We start from the raw sequence: 17,571 nt of genomic DNA on the forward strand, positions 1-17,571 counted from the left end.
GCTGAAGAGAACAGCAGTTCATCACCTTTTCCAACCCTGATGTGCCCATTGGCCACATGTGGCGGATCTCGGGCTTTACATTTAAATCGTGTCAGGTGTTCATCAACAAAGTGGTGTCACCGTCGTGCAGCTAGCTGAATTACGTTGGGTTGCACACATTGAAAGTGTCCCAGAATCACATAGTTAGCAATCTGTCATGATTTAACTGGCAAAATGATATGCTGAAAGGCTTTTACTGCACACACACACACACACACACACACACGCGCGCAAATGCTTCCGCACGCTCACAGCACTATCAGAGTTCATAGTAATTAGCATTGGGGTTTCCTTGTAAAAGAGGACTTGTACATACACTCTGTCATTAGTTAATGGGCCTTGCAGCCTGTTACCAGGGCTCACTCTCCCTCCCTGCTGCTCCCGGAGGGGCTGAGGTGAGGGGAGAATAAGCCGGGGCTCCTGCTATCAGTCACCCATAGGGCATTAAATACAGCCTGAGTGAGGAGGGCCCATATGTCTCTGGGCATTACTCAATTAAAAGCTGCAGCTTCTAAGAAACGAAGCTGTTCGCAGAGGGTTCAGGAGAGTTTCCTGAAAAATCAGCTTATGTGCTCTTTCTGCTGGTAGAGGACAGAGCAGGCCACATGTTAGGGGGAGGTCTCTGGCTTCACACGTGGCACCTTAACATGCGTGTGGGTGATCAGATCACAAGTGCAGACCTAAGTACATAGGTGCACACCTGACATCAGAATGTGTCTTCACATGCATCTCGACTTGTGACCAGATCCCACTTCCCGGCTCCATACGCCGGGACAACATTTCAGTTTGCAAAGGCGTGCAGCGTGTTTCGCGTGTGCTCTCTCCGCGAGGATCAGTTTTTTCTGTTGTGGTGGCTTCTTCTATGACGCAGTTGGAGCATGAGTGAGTATGTAGCCTAGGAATCTAACCCTTACTAATCGCAGACCACCTCTCACTGTGGTCTGAGCCGTGCATCTTCACACCTGCGCTTAGAGCTGTCCACTTATGATCAGATCACCCACGACACATCGTAATGCCAGGTGTAAACAAGCTAAGAGAGTAAGACAATCCAAAGAAAACTCAGCACAGCAGCATCAGGTTGAGGCTTGAGTGTCACATTCACCATCTGGAGTTGTAGTCCTGTGTTTAAAGTGATAGTTTGAACTGTTCCTTGCTCACTCTTAAATTCATTTTGACGTCTCTGCTTGCAGTTTAAAGGTTTGAACAGTGAGATTAGCCTAGATAAACTCAATTACCGGGATCAGCAGCAGCTTTGGCGCGAAGGCATGGAAATACATCTTTAAACATCTCCGACCAGGAATGGCATGTCTAAGTAAACTATGATGTAATTTCCTTATTTAAACAGACACAGGCACTATTGATGTTATTCACAAAGAAACAAAATGCTACATGCAACCAACCGACTCCTCTTTACATGCTCCTGCAGGCAGGTTTCAGACTACAGTGTGTTATTCATGGCGTTATTTTGTATGTACTCAGGATGAAAACATTGTTAATGTTAGACCAACAACTACAAACCCTCAGTGCTGAAAAAGGCGCCTTCAGGCAACACTGCCAGCTCCCGATAAGCCTGTCGTTACATACCGTAGCTACACTCTCTCTACGTTCTTACCCAACATTATCAAATAGCACTGACGTTCTGCAGAGCTGCTACTTGATCCTGTAGATATCCAGTGTTTGGCCAAAGCCGGGCTAAGCTCGCCGTTTAACATTCAAAGTGCATGCAGAGACGCAAGAAAAGCATCCCTGAGTTCACTCGACTCTGCGCGAGAGGCAGAACAGTTTCCCCCAAAACTGAGATATCTGTTTGATCTCGCCTGTTGTAGAATTTGCTCATCATGAACCAAAGTTACTATTTTATGATGCTGTAAAATGAGTCTTGTTAGAAAATTTGGTTCACAGTGATTTAACATCATGCATCCTGTAACTCTAACTTTTTTCCACTCTGCATGGGTGTAATTAACACTCTGGACCTTTTCTGTGACCATGGAAGCCACTGATGTAAAGGCAGTGTAGACTGAATAAAGTTTTAACAAAATGCTTTTAAGCACTTGGCCTTGGCTCATCCCCACCAGGTAGCTGTTAGAGCGTCGGTAGAAAGTGTGTTATTTAACGGCATGGCTTTAATGTAAATGAAATGGGCATGGAAAGATGAAAGAGGATGTGCACGTGTTTTTGTTGGCCGTGCTCTTGGCATCTGATCCTCTGGCGCTCCATTCATGACGTTAACTAAACATCTTAATTAGTAATGGTTTAAATAGATGGATCACAGCAGAAGTTAAAGTTGTCAACCCTTTTAAGTGGTCATATTTTGCACTTATTTAAGAGCATATGTATAATAAAAAAAATAAATTTCTTTGTATTCTTATATCAAAATCCAATCATGTTTATTTCCTGTGAAACAAAATATGACATCTGATTCAACCAATAATATCTTGACATCCACCCATCAATCAGTCTACAGCTTTTAGCGGCACAGAGCTAAGCTTCATCAGGTAGCAGGTAGCATGGTATATCGGTGTGCCTTTTGCATGTTCGCCACCTCAAACTTCGTTCCATGGGACAGGGGTGATGAAGAGTTAAAAAACTCTTAATCGCTCTAATACAAAATGATGACACTGTTCAACATTCAAATCAAATTACTCCAGACTCTACTTCTGGAATCTGTCACCATACAGAAGCTGGTTCGAAATGCCGTTTCATCTGGACTTTAATGCACAGCGAAGAGATGAAGTGAGAGGAGCATGGCAGCGTACATGTGGGTGTGTGGTGGTGTTGGCAGGGGTTTTAACACAGAGGACTGTGAGATGAAAACAAGGTCATACACACGGTACCAAGCTTGCTAAAACACGCACGTTGCCACAAGCGACTCTATTAAGAATGACTTCTGGCCTCGGCCGCCTCTTAGATTTGGTCGCTCGTAGCCTCGCTGATATGATAAGTCACCTCCTCTCTCTCTCTCCCTCTCCTTCTCCTCTCTCTCTCCTCTCTCTCTCTCTCTCTCTCTCTCTCTCTCTCTCTCTCTGTCTCTCTCTCTCTCTCTCTCTCTCCGTCCCTCTCAGCGACTCCATCACTTGAGCTTGAAGCTGATCTTTAGGTCTAAATGGTGGGTTGCCAGTTGGAGAGACAGTCCCTCGGTGCGGAGGTGGTGATTTAGTGGGGAGATAAGCTCTCTGTAATGGCAGGGTGGAATAATTCCTCTTTAACTAGGAGGCTTGGCTCTCTCCACCCTCCAGGAGAAAATGTTACCGCTCCCCTGCTTTGTTCTTCATTCCTTTCCTCTCTTTCTTCCCTCCCCTCGCTCCTCTCTTTTTTTCGTCTTTGTCAGATCAGACATTATAACACATTATTAAATCAAGCAGTTTACAGTAGATTTGGTGTGTCGTGCTGAACAGGTTACGGAGAACACAGCTCACTGTGGACTCCTAAAAGTCAAACAAGGTTTCAGTTTCAAAATCATGATAATTGCTTCACTTTTCCATTACCATGTCCTTGGTTTTTATTTCATTTACAAGCCTTTCTGATGGACATTTGTGCGTTTGCAGCCTTGCAGATCTTCACCATGCACCTCCAGTTTTAATGTCACAGACTGTTTAAACCTCAGGGCGTCAACATTTTCAAAAACCCCAAACCTGTTAAGAGCACATCCTGACAGCTGGTGTATCTGGGTCTACAAGGCTAAAAATAGCAACTTAAATGATTTCATTAGATACTGAACACAGTAAGCTTTCTTTTGTTTGTTTGTTTGTCAGAACAACTTTCTACAATCAGGAGCCAGTGTGTTTGAATAGGCCACACAACACTGGTTGATTCAAGAAAGACAAGTTGATTGGCATTGGAGGAGTAAAAATAAAACTGGCAGGAGAAAACAAAATATCTCTCACGACAACTCTCGTTGTTGTGAAGAGGATGAGAAGGCTGCACAGTGTGATTAGTCCTCAGGGATATGAGAGGGCATGGAAAGTGTGGAGAAGCATTAAGTGGTGGTGATGGGTGAGGAAAGTGGAGGAAGATATCACCGTTTCTTACTTCCCACACACATCATATCTGAGCGTAACGCCGATCGCTCTGTCTCTGTCTGCTTCTCACGCTCCATTTCAGCCTCTCCCTCTCCGTGGCAGAAAACCTGGGAGGTCCTTTGTGCCGTAGAACGGTTTCAGTTTATGTTTTACTCTGCAGGTAGAGATGGTGTGATGTAACTGTTGTGAAATCCACACAGGCAAATAATCAATGTAGGTTTATTGAATTAGGCTGCCCCCTGGAGGCGTGAGCAATAACTTCAGGCTTGAATGGCTCTGGAAACAGGCACGCGATTCAGTGTGTTGAGAGCTCATTTGAGGCTGACGTTTAAAAAGTGAAGTTGAAAGCAAGGAAATCCAGTTGCTTTCTATGTGATCATCCGCACATAGAACCTCAAACATGCAGTAGTGCAGACCCATGATCATGCTGGTGTGTGTTTATGTGTGTGTGAGCGTGCAGAGCAGAGACTAACGCATGTGCACACGTGTGTGTCTGTGTGTCGTTTCCTTGCAGCCCTGCTGTCGTCGTGGTGCGAGGAGCTGGGTCGCCTCCTCCTGCTGCGTCACCAGAAGAACAGGCAGAACGAACCGCAGGGAAAAGTCCCCATGCAGCCCAGCATGAACAGCATGAAGCCCGGCCTCACACACAGGTCAGTGGGGAGTCTCTGACACATCTCCTGTCAGATGAATACAGACTGTGCTTATCTGCTTATCTGACAGCAAACCCCAGAGTCTCCGTTCAGTTCAAGGTTACTGCTTTTCCACCTTACCAATGAAATGAACCCCCCCCCCCCCAAAAAAAAGAGTAAAAAGAGAAATATGAAGGGCAAAAAAGCTGCACAGCATAAAATCAGTGTGCAGCTGTGATGTGGCAGATATGAGTCACTTGCATTTGAATAATTAGGTTAATAGTGCTGTTTCTGCCCATTTGCCTCCAGTTATTCCCCATAGAATCTAGTGCACATTAGCTGCAACCTATGCTTTTAATTAAATTTGTAGGATTCAGATTTTTTTATTTGACTTTCACAATGCTTCGCTCACACGCAGCCGCACACTATCATCAGCCCCAGCCTGCATCTATCCCTGCACACGTACAACACATAATATCAGAGGGAGAAAAACGTTGTCAGTGCACCAGCTGATTTAATGCCCCCAACTAGAGATACCTGGAGTGATACACAGGTGTCTGCACCCTCTGTCAGTCTGTCACCTTGTCTGTCAGTCTCTGTCTGTCAGTTGTCTGTTACTGCAGACAGTCATCTTAAAGAAGCCAACAGTGAGGTTAAATCTCAGTCAACCCGACTTAAGCCCTCAAATAGACATCAGTATGAAATCACAGAGCAACAAACAGCTGAACTACAACTTTTTTTCTTCACTGACACAAACTTCTTGACATCAGAAGCTGGTTATATGTTTTTTGGCCATAGTTTAACCTCAAAAACCAGAAATCTCCAGCACGTGTTCCTGTTTTTCTCCATCAATTCAGTTAGATGATATCTGTAAAACATGTTACACAGTAAAAGTAGTCATAATGCATGCTTCTGTTATTTTATTTAGAGAAATAACACAACATCACAGGCAAATAACCAGGCTAACACAAAACAGCACACATGCAATGACAAGAACAGTCACTATAGGTGTCAATAAAGATGTAGAGAAATAAAGAGAGGAGAAATGTGAACAAAAGAAATAAATGATATGCAATTAATGACTTTAATTTATTATAAAGACAAAGTGGTTGAGTTGCTAAAACTGACAAATTGGGAGCTGCCATTATTTTCCTGCAGCTTTTTCAAAGTAGCCTTTGATGTCCCGTTTCTCTGCTTTTTCCCATTTTTAGATGATGCATTCTCCCAAATTGAACCAAACTAATCCAATAAACTTAATATCTTAAGAAGGTTCACCTCAGTATCTTTAAGAGACGGGGTGCAGTATTGACTCTGGTCTTCATTAAGATGTTATCTTGAACTCTGTGCTTATGTAAGACACACACGCCAAGAAACACAAGATTTCCATAGTTTGGAGGAGAGCCAGAATTACTGTGAGTGGAGCTGAGGTGATTTGGGGTGGAGCGACAAACCGGCAGGGGAGAGAGCTGTGAAGTAATGTCTTTGGAGAACATTGTGTGCTCATGCCTCTCAAGAAAGGGGAAAAAAAAGGCTGGAGTTAGCCAGGAGTCCTGTTTGCCTCTGCTGAGGATCTTGGGATAATGTTGTGCCTTTATGAGGAAATATTGTACACGCCGTCCATTCCAAGAGCTAACCTCTGAGCGAAAACAAGCTGCTCTCCAAAAACAGCAGTTTCCTCTCACTCCACTTCGCCTCCCCCCTCGAGGATTTAGCTTGTTTATCATATGTAACAGGGCTCTCACATTCTGCCCTGATATTTGTTTTAAATCTGAATGCTAAACATTCCAGCTGCTCTCTGCCTCTCCATATGCAACAGCTTCTCAGCAACTCAAAGAAATCATTTAATCATGTTTAGTTTTTACTGGTGTGTGTGTGGGCACGCGGCTCCTTATTGGCTCATTTACTCATCTTGCTGTGCAGCCATTAGCACATATCCTGGATGAAAATGTGTTTTGAAATGAAACGCCAAACATTTCAAATTGCCTAACATTTTGGCGAGAAGAATTCCCAAATTATTCACATTTTTGGACGGACATGCAACTCCGTTGGCTGCCTGTCGGCTCTGTTCTTGGCCAGTCGAAACTTCAAGTGACATCAGGCACATGTTTTTGTTTTGATCTACTTTCCAGTGATGGATCCTTTCCCTACGACTCTGTCCCTTGGCAACAAAACACCAACCAGCCCCCTGGGTCGTTGTCTGTGGTTACAACAGTGTGGGGCGTGACCAATACATCACAGAGTCAGGTATGACCATGCCTGAACAGCATCCAGTCTGGCATTATATAGGTTTTAGCACACAATCAGTACTTGACTCAGAGGGTTTATCTGCTTTGTTCATTTTACAAACCTAATGGATATTTGACCTTCCTCTGTCATGCTCTGTTAAACCCAGGTGCTAGGTAACCCAATGGCAAATAGCAATAACCCCATGAATCCTGGAGGTAACCCTATGGGATCAGGTATGTCTGCCAGCGCAGCAGGACTCAACTCACCCCAGTTCAATGCTCAGCAGCAACAGTTTCCTAATAAAGGAGGCTCCAACCAACCGTACATGCAGCAGGGCATGTACGGCAGGCCAGGCTACCCTGGAGGTCCTGGGGGATACAGCGGGAGGTAAGAGACTGGATACGACTCTCTTAAAAAAAAGAGAGAATCAAGCAATAAAATTTACCATAATGGCTAAAACATGTGTTCTGTTCTTTTTTTCCATTTTTTATAGTTATTCTGGAGGCCCAAACGCCCCACCAGGTGGTATGGGAATGACCTCCCACACACGTCCTCCCGGTGACTTCACTCAGCCAGCCGCCGCCGCTGCAGCTGCTGCTGTCGCTGCCGCTGCTGCCACGGCAACGGCCACGGCAACAGCCACGGTGGCAGCTCTGCAGGAAACCCAGAATAAAGATATGAACCAGTATGGACAGGTACGGTGCACACCTGCTACCAGCCGTAACCGCTTACCAAAATAGACCGTAAAACACAAACATACACAGGAAGCTATTATCCAACACCTGCTAAACGTCCAAAGTAATCATATTAAACGCTGAAACCTTCTGTTTTGCCTCCAGATGTGTTCGTCGTTCCAAATGGGCCCCGCTCAGACCTACAACAGCCAGTTCATGAACCAGCCAGGCCCACGAGGCCCCCCTGGAGGTATGAACCCAGCCAGCATGGGATCAGGCATGAACAACCCTAATATGAGCGGGCCTCCCATGGGCATGAACCAGGCTCGAACCCCAGGCATGGGGCCTTTTGGAGCTCACGGCCAACGGATGCCTCAGCAGGGGTATCCTGGTGGACCTAGACAGGGCATACCCATGCAGGGGATGAAGAGGCCATATCCTGGAGAGGTGAGTGGGAGATAATGGGCTTTATTTTGATGCGGGCGCAAAGTTTCCCCAGCACCAAATGTACGAGTTTGCGCCGAGTTGGGAGGAGGAGCACGGCCGAGGCTGTACTTATGCCGATTAGGTGGCGCAGTTACAATTTTGTTGCGCTCGAAATTGGTTTTGAGTTAAAACCTGCTCAGATTACCTCTTATCTCTTTTACCTTTCACCTCTTTTTATCTGCAGGCCAATAAGTGCATCAACATACAATTACTGATGCGGTCGAGGAAACGTCTTACCAATTATATAATCCACATGAGCCGGAGTTCCATAACAAAACGGATGTTCTGCTTGATGAGTGATTTTCCCACAGCAACTTGTAGAATGTCGGATCTTTTCCGTGCAGTTGATTAAACGCCCGTAGTCATCACACAGCAGCAGGAGCGATACGCGTGTCTCGTCTGATATGAGAGCAGTGCCGCGGAACGTCTTTAATTATTTAAACCTCCTGACGAGGTGACAGGATCGGCCGGAATCTAAGGTTAATTGTTAATGTGCCGTGTTTTTCGTCAGACTGGATTCCAGCTTTAGCATTAAAAGCACGTGGAGAGACGCAGCTAAATCAAATCTTTACAGACCATATTGATTAAAAAGCAAAAATCCAAACGCAGAGTGAAAATATTTTGTCTGTTATGTCCAGCGGATTATTGCAGTTTTCTCTTTTGTCCCTACAAAAAATGTGCTGGTCAGTCCCATTTGTTTTTACATTGTGACCCATTTCTGGAAAATAGAGCCCTGTGTGTCATATAGCACCTAAAACATGTGTTTAACATCTTTCCCTTTAACTGTCTTCTTCCAGGCAAGCTACGGGGGCCAGCAGTACGGGCCGAACAGTCAGTTCCCACCACAGCAGGGGCAGTACCCCACATCAAACACCTCCAGGCCGCTGCCGTCTCCTAACTACCCCAACCAGAGGATGCCAGGGCAGCAGGGCCAAGGACAGTACCCACCTGGCATGCCCATGGGCCAGTACTACAAGGTCTGTTTGGCTGCATCCATCTATTCATGCTCTACACCAGGATGGACTGTGCACACTCACATTATTAGTTATATTTACAGCACATTTTGGAACAAACGACATGCTTTATGCTTGGTGCTTCATCATAGTTACTATTACTACTCTTCATTTCTGTTACAGCAAGAGCCCTTCAATGGTCAGAGCACCAACTTCTCTGGAGGTGGATACTCCTACGGCCAAGGCAACGGGGTTCGTTTTGCTAAATCCGACCCAGTTATATAGTACGTGAAATGAGTTATACAGATGTTTTCATTATTGCACTTTCCTGCCTTTAACAGCCCCCCAGGCCCGGCAACTACCCCCACTCCCCGGTCCCTGGAAACCCCACACCCCCTATGACCCCAGGAAGTGGTATTCCTCCTTACCTGTCGCCAAACCAGGATGTGAAGCCCCCGTTTCCACCCGACATGAAACCAAATATGACGGCGCTACCGCCCCCTCCGAGTGAGTGTCCCAGCCGCTCTGAAACAAGTGGTTCACATAAAGCATTTGTTTGATTTTACCCTTATTTCATGTGACTTTACCAGTGTTTGATTAAAAAAGTTAAACCCCCCCCCCCCGACATTGTTTTTCTTCCTTCCCAGCTAACCCCAACGAGGAGCTGCGGCTGACGTTCCCAGTCAGGGATGGAGTGGTGCTGGAGCCGTTCCGCTTGGAGCACAACTTGGCCGTCAGCAACCACGTCTTCCACCTTCGACCCTCCGTCCACCAGACCCTCATGTGGAGGTGGGACTGCCGCACAAGCATCCAATTCCACTATACTTGCACATTGTGCTCCTATCAGTGCACAGTCTGCACCACAGTCACGTTTATCCTGAAATTCCTGCAATAAGGCAACTTTGTGTGGTTGACTTTCATGTCCTATAACTCCCACAGGTCAGACCTTGAGCTCCAGTTTAAGTGCTACCACCACGAAGACAGGCAGATGAACACTAACTGGCCTGCCTCCGTCCAGGTCAGCGTCAACGCCACGCCCCTCACCATCGAGAGGGGGGACAACAAAACCTCCCACAAACCCCTGCACCTGAAGCACGTATGCCAGCCTGGAAGAAACACCATCCAGATCACAGTCACCGCCTGCTGTTGTGTGAGTACACACCACGAGGACGATGTATACTGTAACTGCGGACGGCACATAAATGTAATTATTTCATTCAGCGGAGAGATCAGCTGGGAGGATAATCAGCAGATGATTCGACTTAGTATGTGCGTTGTGCTAACTAGACCTTCTGTTTGATTTTCTATTTGTTTTCATGTTCTTGTGTTGCTTTGCAGTCCCACCTGTTTGTGCTGCAGCTGGTCCACAGGCCATCTGTGCGATCCGTCCTCCAGGGACTCCTGAAGAAAAGACTCCTTCCTGCAGAACACTGCATCACCAAGAGTATGGCTCGTTTTGTCTCTTAGTGTAGTTAATATGCATAAGTACATCTTAATTACACAAGCGTGCACCTGTTTCTCCTTATGGTTTGCTTTGAAATAGGTCTTGAAGTACACGTGCTACTGTTCACAAAGTAATGCCTTCACTCTGAAACGCTTTGCAGTTAAGAGGAACTTCAGCAGCGTGGCGGCCTCAGCAGGCAACACCACTCTTAATGGGGAAGACGGCGTAGAGCAGACGGCCATTAAAGTGTCGCTGAAATGTCCCATTACCTTCCGGCGCATCCAGCTACCCGCGCGAGGGCACGACTGCAAACATGTCCAGGTTTGTTCAGATTTAACAGGGCGGTTAAAGTTCATTGCTATTAAAAAAATGGTGTCACATGTCGCTGCGAATGGGAGATTATTCTTGTGTTGTTCCCCGCAGTGCTTTGATCTGGAGTCCTACCTGCAGCTCAACTGTGAGAGGGGGACATGGAGGTGTCCTGTGTGCAAGTAAGTGAATAGGGGGATGTCAAGATGGATTTACAAAGAAGGAAGGCCTCTCGTGAATTACATCTCATGGGTTTTTTCTCCTTTCAGTAAAACAGCATTATTAGAAGGTCTGGAGGTGGACCAGTACATGTGGGGAATCCTCAATGCCATCCAAAAGTACGTTTTGCTTCCCTCTCCTAAATCCAAACAAAACTTTCAGTCCATTGTTTCAAAATTAAACACACACTTTGTACTCTCCCCTTCAATAGTTCAGAGTTTGAGGAGGTCACTATAGACCCGACATGTAGCTGGAGACCTGTCCCCATTAAGTCTGAGCTACACATCAAAGAGGACCCCGACGGACCACTTGCCAAGCGCTTTAAGACCATGAGCCCCAGTCAGATGACCATGCCCAATGTGATGGAGATGATCGCCCAGCTAGGGCCTGGCCCTGTCCCAGGACCCGGACCTGGCCACGGACCAGGTCCCAGCCCCTACCCCCAACACCCTGGTCAGCATGGCAGTGGGAACGGGGGAGATTACCCCGGAGCAGGTAAGAAAAGCAGCCAGGCTCCTACTGTGTCCTCATGTCTGGTGTAAAAGTCTGTTTTGTATTTTATAGCAGGAACTACTGATGTGTCTGCAGAGCATTAAACAATGAAACGGCCCCAGAGAGAGTTTTATACTGAACCTTTTTTAAAATGTTGTAAGCTCATTGCTCTGATAAATGTTAGATAACAGTAAAAAAGTAGAACGTGCATATCCTGTTAAGTAACCACTTTGAAAAGCTAACTTTCTGCAGTAGCGGGGATTCGTCAAACAAGTCATGAAGGCCAAACTGCAGTTAGCCTCTCGACACAAATGTCTTCGTTCTTTTTGTCCTTCAAGGCAACAGTTACCACAGCCAGGGGAACTTTGACTTCCCTCATGGGAACCCCTCCGGCGGCGGAGTCGGAGGAGGTGGAGGAGGAGGAGGTCCCCCTATGAATGACTTCATCCAGGGCCCCCAGCTCTCCCATCCCCCGGATGGACCTGGTGGTCTCCTCTCGCAGGACAAGCCCCTCAACCACGCCATGAATGATGCAGTAAGTGGGGTTGACTTCCAGGGCTGCTTGCTTTCCCATGCCATTGTACCAATAAAGTACGTTTACAGGCATAGAAAATAGTTTGGTCTGACTTAAATTATACGTCTCTTAGTCTCTCCCTTTGTCCACTGCAAAGTTTTTTTGCCCTGTAGCATAATTTTGTACCTCAGGCTTTGCCGACACGTATACAGATAATTTCTAAACCAGATATTTTCCCCCTCCATTAAAACAAAAAGCTAATTATTTATTTATTTGTCGCTATTTAACACCTTTATGGCAGCCTAGCAAATTGAGTTCTGCACTTCAGAGGGCGCTTTAAATCTGTATTGACCTAAAATGCTGTTTGTGTGTGAGCCAAAAGGCCCAAATGCAGAGAAAACATTCCGCAAAATATCTGCATGCGTGTGATCAAGGCCTCAGTTTGTAGAGAGAAATCTCTGTGCTGAAATAAGAGACTCAGATTTGCTGTTTGAACAAGGTGCAGCCTGTGCCTCTAGCCAGCATGTGTGCTCAGTCATGCTCACATGCTCATGTCACCGTATAATGTTGCAGCTGTACATGTCTGCTGATCACAGCTTCCATTTAGAAGGCCTGTTCCATATTATTCACGCTGGGACTCATTTCGCTTTTCCTCTCTTTCTTCCCACGCATCCCCCTCCCCCCTCCTCCTTAACACTCTCTCCTTCGCTCTCTCTCTCACTGTATCTTCCTCCTCCTCCTCCTCCTCCTCCTCCTCTGGCTTTCTGTCTCCCTCTCGCACCTGCAGATGTCCCATGCCGATCAGTCCCATAACTCCATGCAGCAGATCTTGCATGCGTCTCCCCACCCTGGCAGCCAAACAGGGCCGCCCTTGCATCACAGCGGCCAGCCATCGCAGCCGCCTCGCCAGTCGCAGCCTCAGCCGCAGCCTCAGCAGCCTGGGCAGAACAGTCACCCCCACGGCGATCTGAACTTTAACCCCTCCTCAGACGGGCAGATGGGTCAGGGAGCCCAGGATATGCCTGAACCCTCCCTGGATGTAAGTGTGCTTGCTTCTGGGCACCGTAAGCTACCTGTTAACAGCTAACATTGTCTGCTGCCGCCGCTCTCATCTCTTCGCCGTGTGATCTGTTCGACTCTGAAATTGCTTCAGTGGTAGCTGCGTTCACGTGGACGCAGGCTTCCACAAGACACTTCAGCATGATCCAAACTCGTCCGGCGTCAGAAAGATGAATGAACTTTGCAGGTTATTCAGCCTTGCAGCTCACTTGCCTCTTTCTGCCTTTTATCCACAGCTGCTTCCGGAGCTGGCCAACCCAGACGAGTTGCTATCATACCTGGACCCCCCTGACCTTCCCGCCAACAGCAACGACGACCTCCTCTCCCTCTTTGAGAACAACTAGCCCCTCGCCTCCCTTACAAACCCTCCTGCACCTACGGGGGGTCGCGACGTGTTTGACTGTCCGTCCGCAGGCACTTCACCGGCCTCCTGTCGACACTTCCTATGCTCACGCACGCACACACGTACACGGTCTCTCTACAGATAATGTGTGGCATAGGAGCGCCGCCGAGGAGAGGCGCCTGTTTGGGAACTCCAAGGGAGAAAGCAGGATCGCCGTTCATCCCCGCACTCCCTTTCTTTCCTCCTCCCTCGTGTAAAGATTCCACGCACCAGTTCCACCGCCTGACTCGTAACACACCATTTACAGCCATGTTGGCGGGCACTAAAGTGATATTATATATATACATATATGATATTTGTGACTTTTTCAACTGAAAACTGTGCAGCTATAATAATCATGTGTAAACAACACGGAGGAGAGACAGAAACGTGTTGTAGCTTTGTTTTTTTTTTGTTTTTTTATTATTTTAATTTTCTTTTTGTGAAAAAAAAAACAAAAAACATTGTCTTGTAAGAGTGTTTTTAATTTCAGATGTGTTCTTCCAAAACTGTGGCACATGCCATGCCCTTCGACCCCAGACAGAGTGTGTGTGTGTGTGTGTGTGCGTGTGTGCGTGCGTGTTTGCGTGTGTGTGTTTCTGTGTGTGCGACTGTGCGTGTATGTGTGACTGGATAACTGGAACTCATCAGAATCAGAGCACTGAAAGGACGAGCTAAAATGTCCTCCAGTGTCAGCAGAGGAAATGAGTGCACAGTGTGCAATGTTGTGTGTATATACCTGTGTGTGTGTGTGTGTGTGTGTGTGTGTGCGTCCTTTTTTGTTTGCCTGCGAGCGTTTGTGAAAGACAGCGGGGAGAGAGCGTTTGAGACGGAGGAGGGAAGAAAAATATTGAATGGGAGAAAGAGAAAACAATCGGGTTGAGGAGGCGACTCTCCAGCCAGTCTGCAGTTGTTCTTGTGTATTTATTGTAATGTTTCGCTCTTCCTCATCAAACAGCACCATTTTGTTCACAAGTGCATGTGTGCCAACGGCTCCTGTTGTCTTTGTCCAGCCTAAACGTGCTTGATCAAATCATTTTTTTTCTCCTCTTTATATTTATTATTTTATTTCATCTTTTTTTTTATGACTGTTGTCCTTTTTTATGTGTTTTATCTTTGTCCCACATTGAATTTAATCAGATACACATCACCAAAGTTGTCCTATGCTTTTTCTAGGGGGTTTGGACCTGGATATTAAGTTGGTGCAAAAGCGGGATTCCAACATCCTACAGTCGTCTACAGAAGTTTTTAAATCACTGTATTTTATAGAAGCGCCTGTGTGATTGTACTGATCTTTCCTTTTATCGTTTTGTTACTGTTGAACTGCATCTTTTTGGGAAAAAACATCCTGCATGATCCAACAGTGTTTCCAGAGCTGTTGTATATACCCTTTGTGAATATGTTGTGACTGTACAGTACTGTACCTATCTATTACTGGCAACTACATGGTACTGTATGTCTGTCAAGGACTACACACACTCACAAACACACACAGAATCCCTTATAATGAAATTGATCCAAATGCACTCTGACTGGCCTTGTGCTGAGTATCTGTGTATTGTGTACAGTGCTTCCATTACCCTGTGACAGTGCATCAGTGGACAGCAGGCAGGTTTTAAGAGGGTTTTTTTCTCTTCTTTTTATATTCTTTGAATATAAAAATCAGTCAGCTTTAAATGAGCTGCTGTTTTCTGTCTAAAAGATTGTTAATGCAGCTTAGAGGTCCAAATTTCTCCCAAAAAATAATTGGTTTAATATTATCGGAAGCGACCTCATGCTCTTTATTTAAAGTGAGAATGTGCAAAAAAGTCCTCTGGATTGTTCCGAGGCCTAATAATGACCTTTTGATAACTATGATTAGCAAAAAATGTGTCAACATGATTTGTGTGTTTTCATCACATTTTCTATTGTTTTAAGTTATTGTTTTTATGACAGCTATAATTTGGTTTACACAGTTTTATGCAGTACAGTCAATGACTTTAAAGTATACTGTATGTTGTCAGAGAAAAGTTCCCCCCTTTGGAGATTTGTGATCCGTTTAAGAACCAAATATGGCTTGACTGATCTTAAAAATTGATCACACCACTTGCATATAACCCATCCGAATGATCAGATGTTGTTTGTGTTTGTCTATGTGTTTGTTAAAGACAATGCACTGCCGCATTGGGATGTTTTATTTCCCTACACAGTGTGTAACTGTAAGTGTAACCTTTCACAGAATCACGTCTAGTAATTTGAGCGACACAAATTGTACTGTCTGATTGCAGACGTTCGAAATTGAGTTGAGGATTTAAAAGAGAATGCAATTAATATTGTTATAAATGAAATTTGGGGGAGACCCCCTCCTATTTGCATTACAAGGGGAGGTTGTGGCAGAGGGTTGGGGGTGGGGTCGGGGATGCAATGGATACATGTATATAATGTAAATGACAAATAGAGACACGTTAACAGAAATGTATTCATTTTCTCCAGGGGGAGTGTGCATAGTGTATTTAGAATTTGTAAAGCTTCCATCCTCCTGTCAGACATGGAATTGGCAAAATGAGTCTGTGTTTGATTGCGTCTGTGCAGACCTCTCTAACCACGCCTGTTCATTTCTGTAAGATACTTTATGTACCCCTCCACGTGGGGTCTCCAAGAAAAAAAGAGACATTTTTCCTTTGTGTAATATTAAACTTCTGTGTATTTCTCTATTACCTGTGTACTTTATAAAGGTGCTACAAAATTATTAAAACCTTTTGAGGTATAATTGGGACTTGGAGACATTGAGCTTTGAGTGGCTTTTAAGGGTTGTTTCCAAATTTACAGTTTGTAAAAGATTTTGTCAAATTTATCATTTTTATGCAATTTGGCAAAATATGCTATAAAGGTACAATCTGAAGTGATTGGCACAACAAGTGGCAGTTGTCTCTTTGGTTTTGTACATTCTATGTACAATCATTTCATATTCTAAACTGGTCAGAAAAACATTGTGATTTTTAGTCTTGCAAATCTGTATGTAGTTAGATGACGTGACATCCTAATATTTATCTAATAAATATGTATTCAGATGAAACACAATTAATGGCCTCTGTGTCTTTTGACATACGAAGTGCAGCCAGCATTAAATCACTACATATTTTACAAAAAGATAAAAAAGGGCTGTAAGTTTGTGCTACACAATCCATACAGTATCTTCAATACCATATTAAACATACATAAAATTTGCAGTGACGAGAGTTTAATTTAATGATCCGTGTTAATAGTGGTTTAGTTTTTAGGGTTTTTTTTCAAGCTGGAATAGCACAGAGTAACCAACAGGCCCTGTTCACTCAGGCTGTTTTGACGTGTCACAGTAGCAAGTGCACAGGTGTGAATAATAAAATTAATGATGACTGACTTCCTTGTAGCTGCTCTGTTTTCAAGATCCTGGTATTGTGCATGGTGACATCGTTAATGTTATCACTAACACCTGTGCTTTTCACAGTACAGTACATTTATACAAAAGCTGTTCGTAGTTGTCTCTTTTCCTGTGAGCTGAAATTTAAAAAGTAGGTTGATTCAAGCACTGTTGCAAATAATCAGTGTTTTTCCCCCTCAATGAATTAGTGAGTCGCAGATTGGAGCTGTTGAAATCTTAAAAGTTAAATGTTCCAGACAAACAATGCATTAGTCTAGGTACTCCATTCTACAGCTGAATCAGCATCAACTGAAAATACTGATATTTACGTTATCATACACATCCTTTTGGTCTGGAAATATTACAAGAAATCTTGCAGTTTGCAGTCACTGTTTGTCAGAATATTATATTGTTGTTTTGGGGAAGGCGACATCAAAACTGAATTTGACTGTGCAACGATTATCAACAGATTTCTAATTTTCATCAAGCCCCTCCTGTTGTGATATATAGTTTAATTTACAGTGTCACACTTTACAGGGGAAATCAAAATAAAGATGAAAAAAAAAAAAACTCAGATAAATCACAAACTACCAATCCAGCACCTGAACGCACATGAATGCAGGAGGGCTTAACACAGGCCTTTTGTTCAGATCAGTATTTGTGCGCAGTGTCAGCACAAACCACACACGTGCAAATGATATCAGAATGGAAAAGTTCCTGTTTGGTGCCCACACCTTGAAATGTAAC

General features: G+C 44.8%; 1 protein-coding gene across 4 annotated transcripts in view; it reads left to right on the forward strand.

Annotated features, from left to right (window-relative positions):
• The window catches only part of zmiz1a (zinc finger, MIZ-type containing 1a), a 77,320-nt gene extending 61,182 nt beyond the window's left edge, over positions 1-16,138 (forward strand). For 3 of the 4 annotated variants that reach the window (XM_041948223.1, XM_041948226.1, XM_041948225.1), the window contains 18 exons: positions 4,573-4,708; positions 6,817-6,931; positions 7,080-7,300; positions 7,407-7,608; positions 7,753-8,034; positions 8,871-9,050; positions 9,210-9,278; positions 9,368-9,533; positions 9,674-9,815; positions 9,966-10,176; positions 10,365-10,470; positions 10,631-10,791; positions 10,894-10,961; positions 11,049-11,117; positions 11,210-11,493; positions 11,829-12,025; positions 12,792-13,043; positions 13,300-16,138. In XM_041948223.1, the coding sequence (XP_041804157.1) occupies positions 4,573-4,708; positions 6,817-6,931; positions 7,080-7,300; positions 7,407-7,608; positions 7,753-8,034; positions 8,871-9,050; positions 9,210-9,278; positions 9,368-9,533; positions 9,674-9,815; positions 9,966-10,176; positions 10,365-10,470; positions 10,631-10,791; positions 10,894-10,961; positions 11,049-11,117; positions 11,210-11,493; positions 11,829-12,025; positions 12,792-13,043; positions 13,300-13,407 (2,969 nt within the window). In that variant the 3' untranslated portion in view covers positions 13,408-16,138. The remainder of the gene's footprint in view (positions 1-4,572; positions 4,709-6,816; positions 6,932-7,079; positions 7,301-7,406; positions 7,609-7,752; positions 8,035-8,870; positions 9,051-9,209; positions 9,279-9,367; positions 9,534-9,673; positions 9,816-9,965; positions 10,177-10,364; positions 10,471-10,630; positions 10,792-10,893; positions 10,962-11,048; positions 11,118-11,209; positions 11,494-11,828; positions 12,026-12,791; positions 13,044-13,299) is intronic. The other variant, XM_041948224.1, reaches the window with a different exon arrangement.
• Positions 16,139-17,571: the final 1,433 nt, after the last annotated feature.

The sequence above is a fragment of the Chelmon rostratus genome, chromosome 11 (assembly GCF_017976325.1).
Source record: "Chelmon rostratus isolate fCheRos1 chromosome 11, fCheRos1.pri, whole genome shotgun sequence".
In the NCBI taxonomy this organism is placed as follows: Eukaryota; Metazoa; Chordata; class Actinopteri; order Chaetodontiformes; family Chaetodontidae; genus Chelmon; species Chelmon rostratus.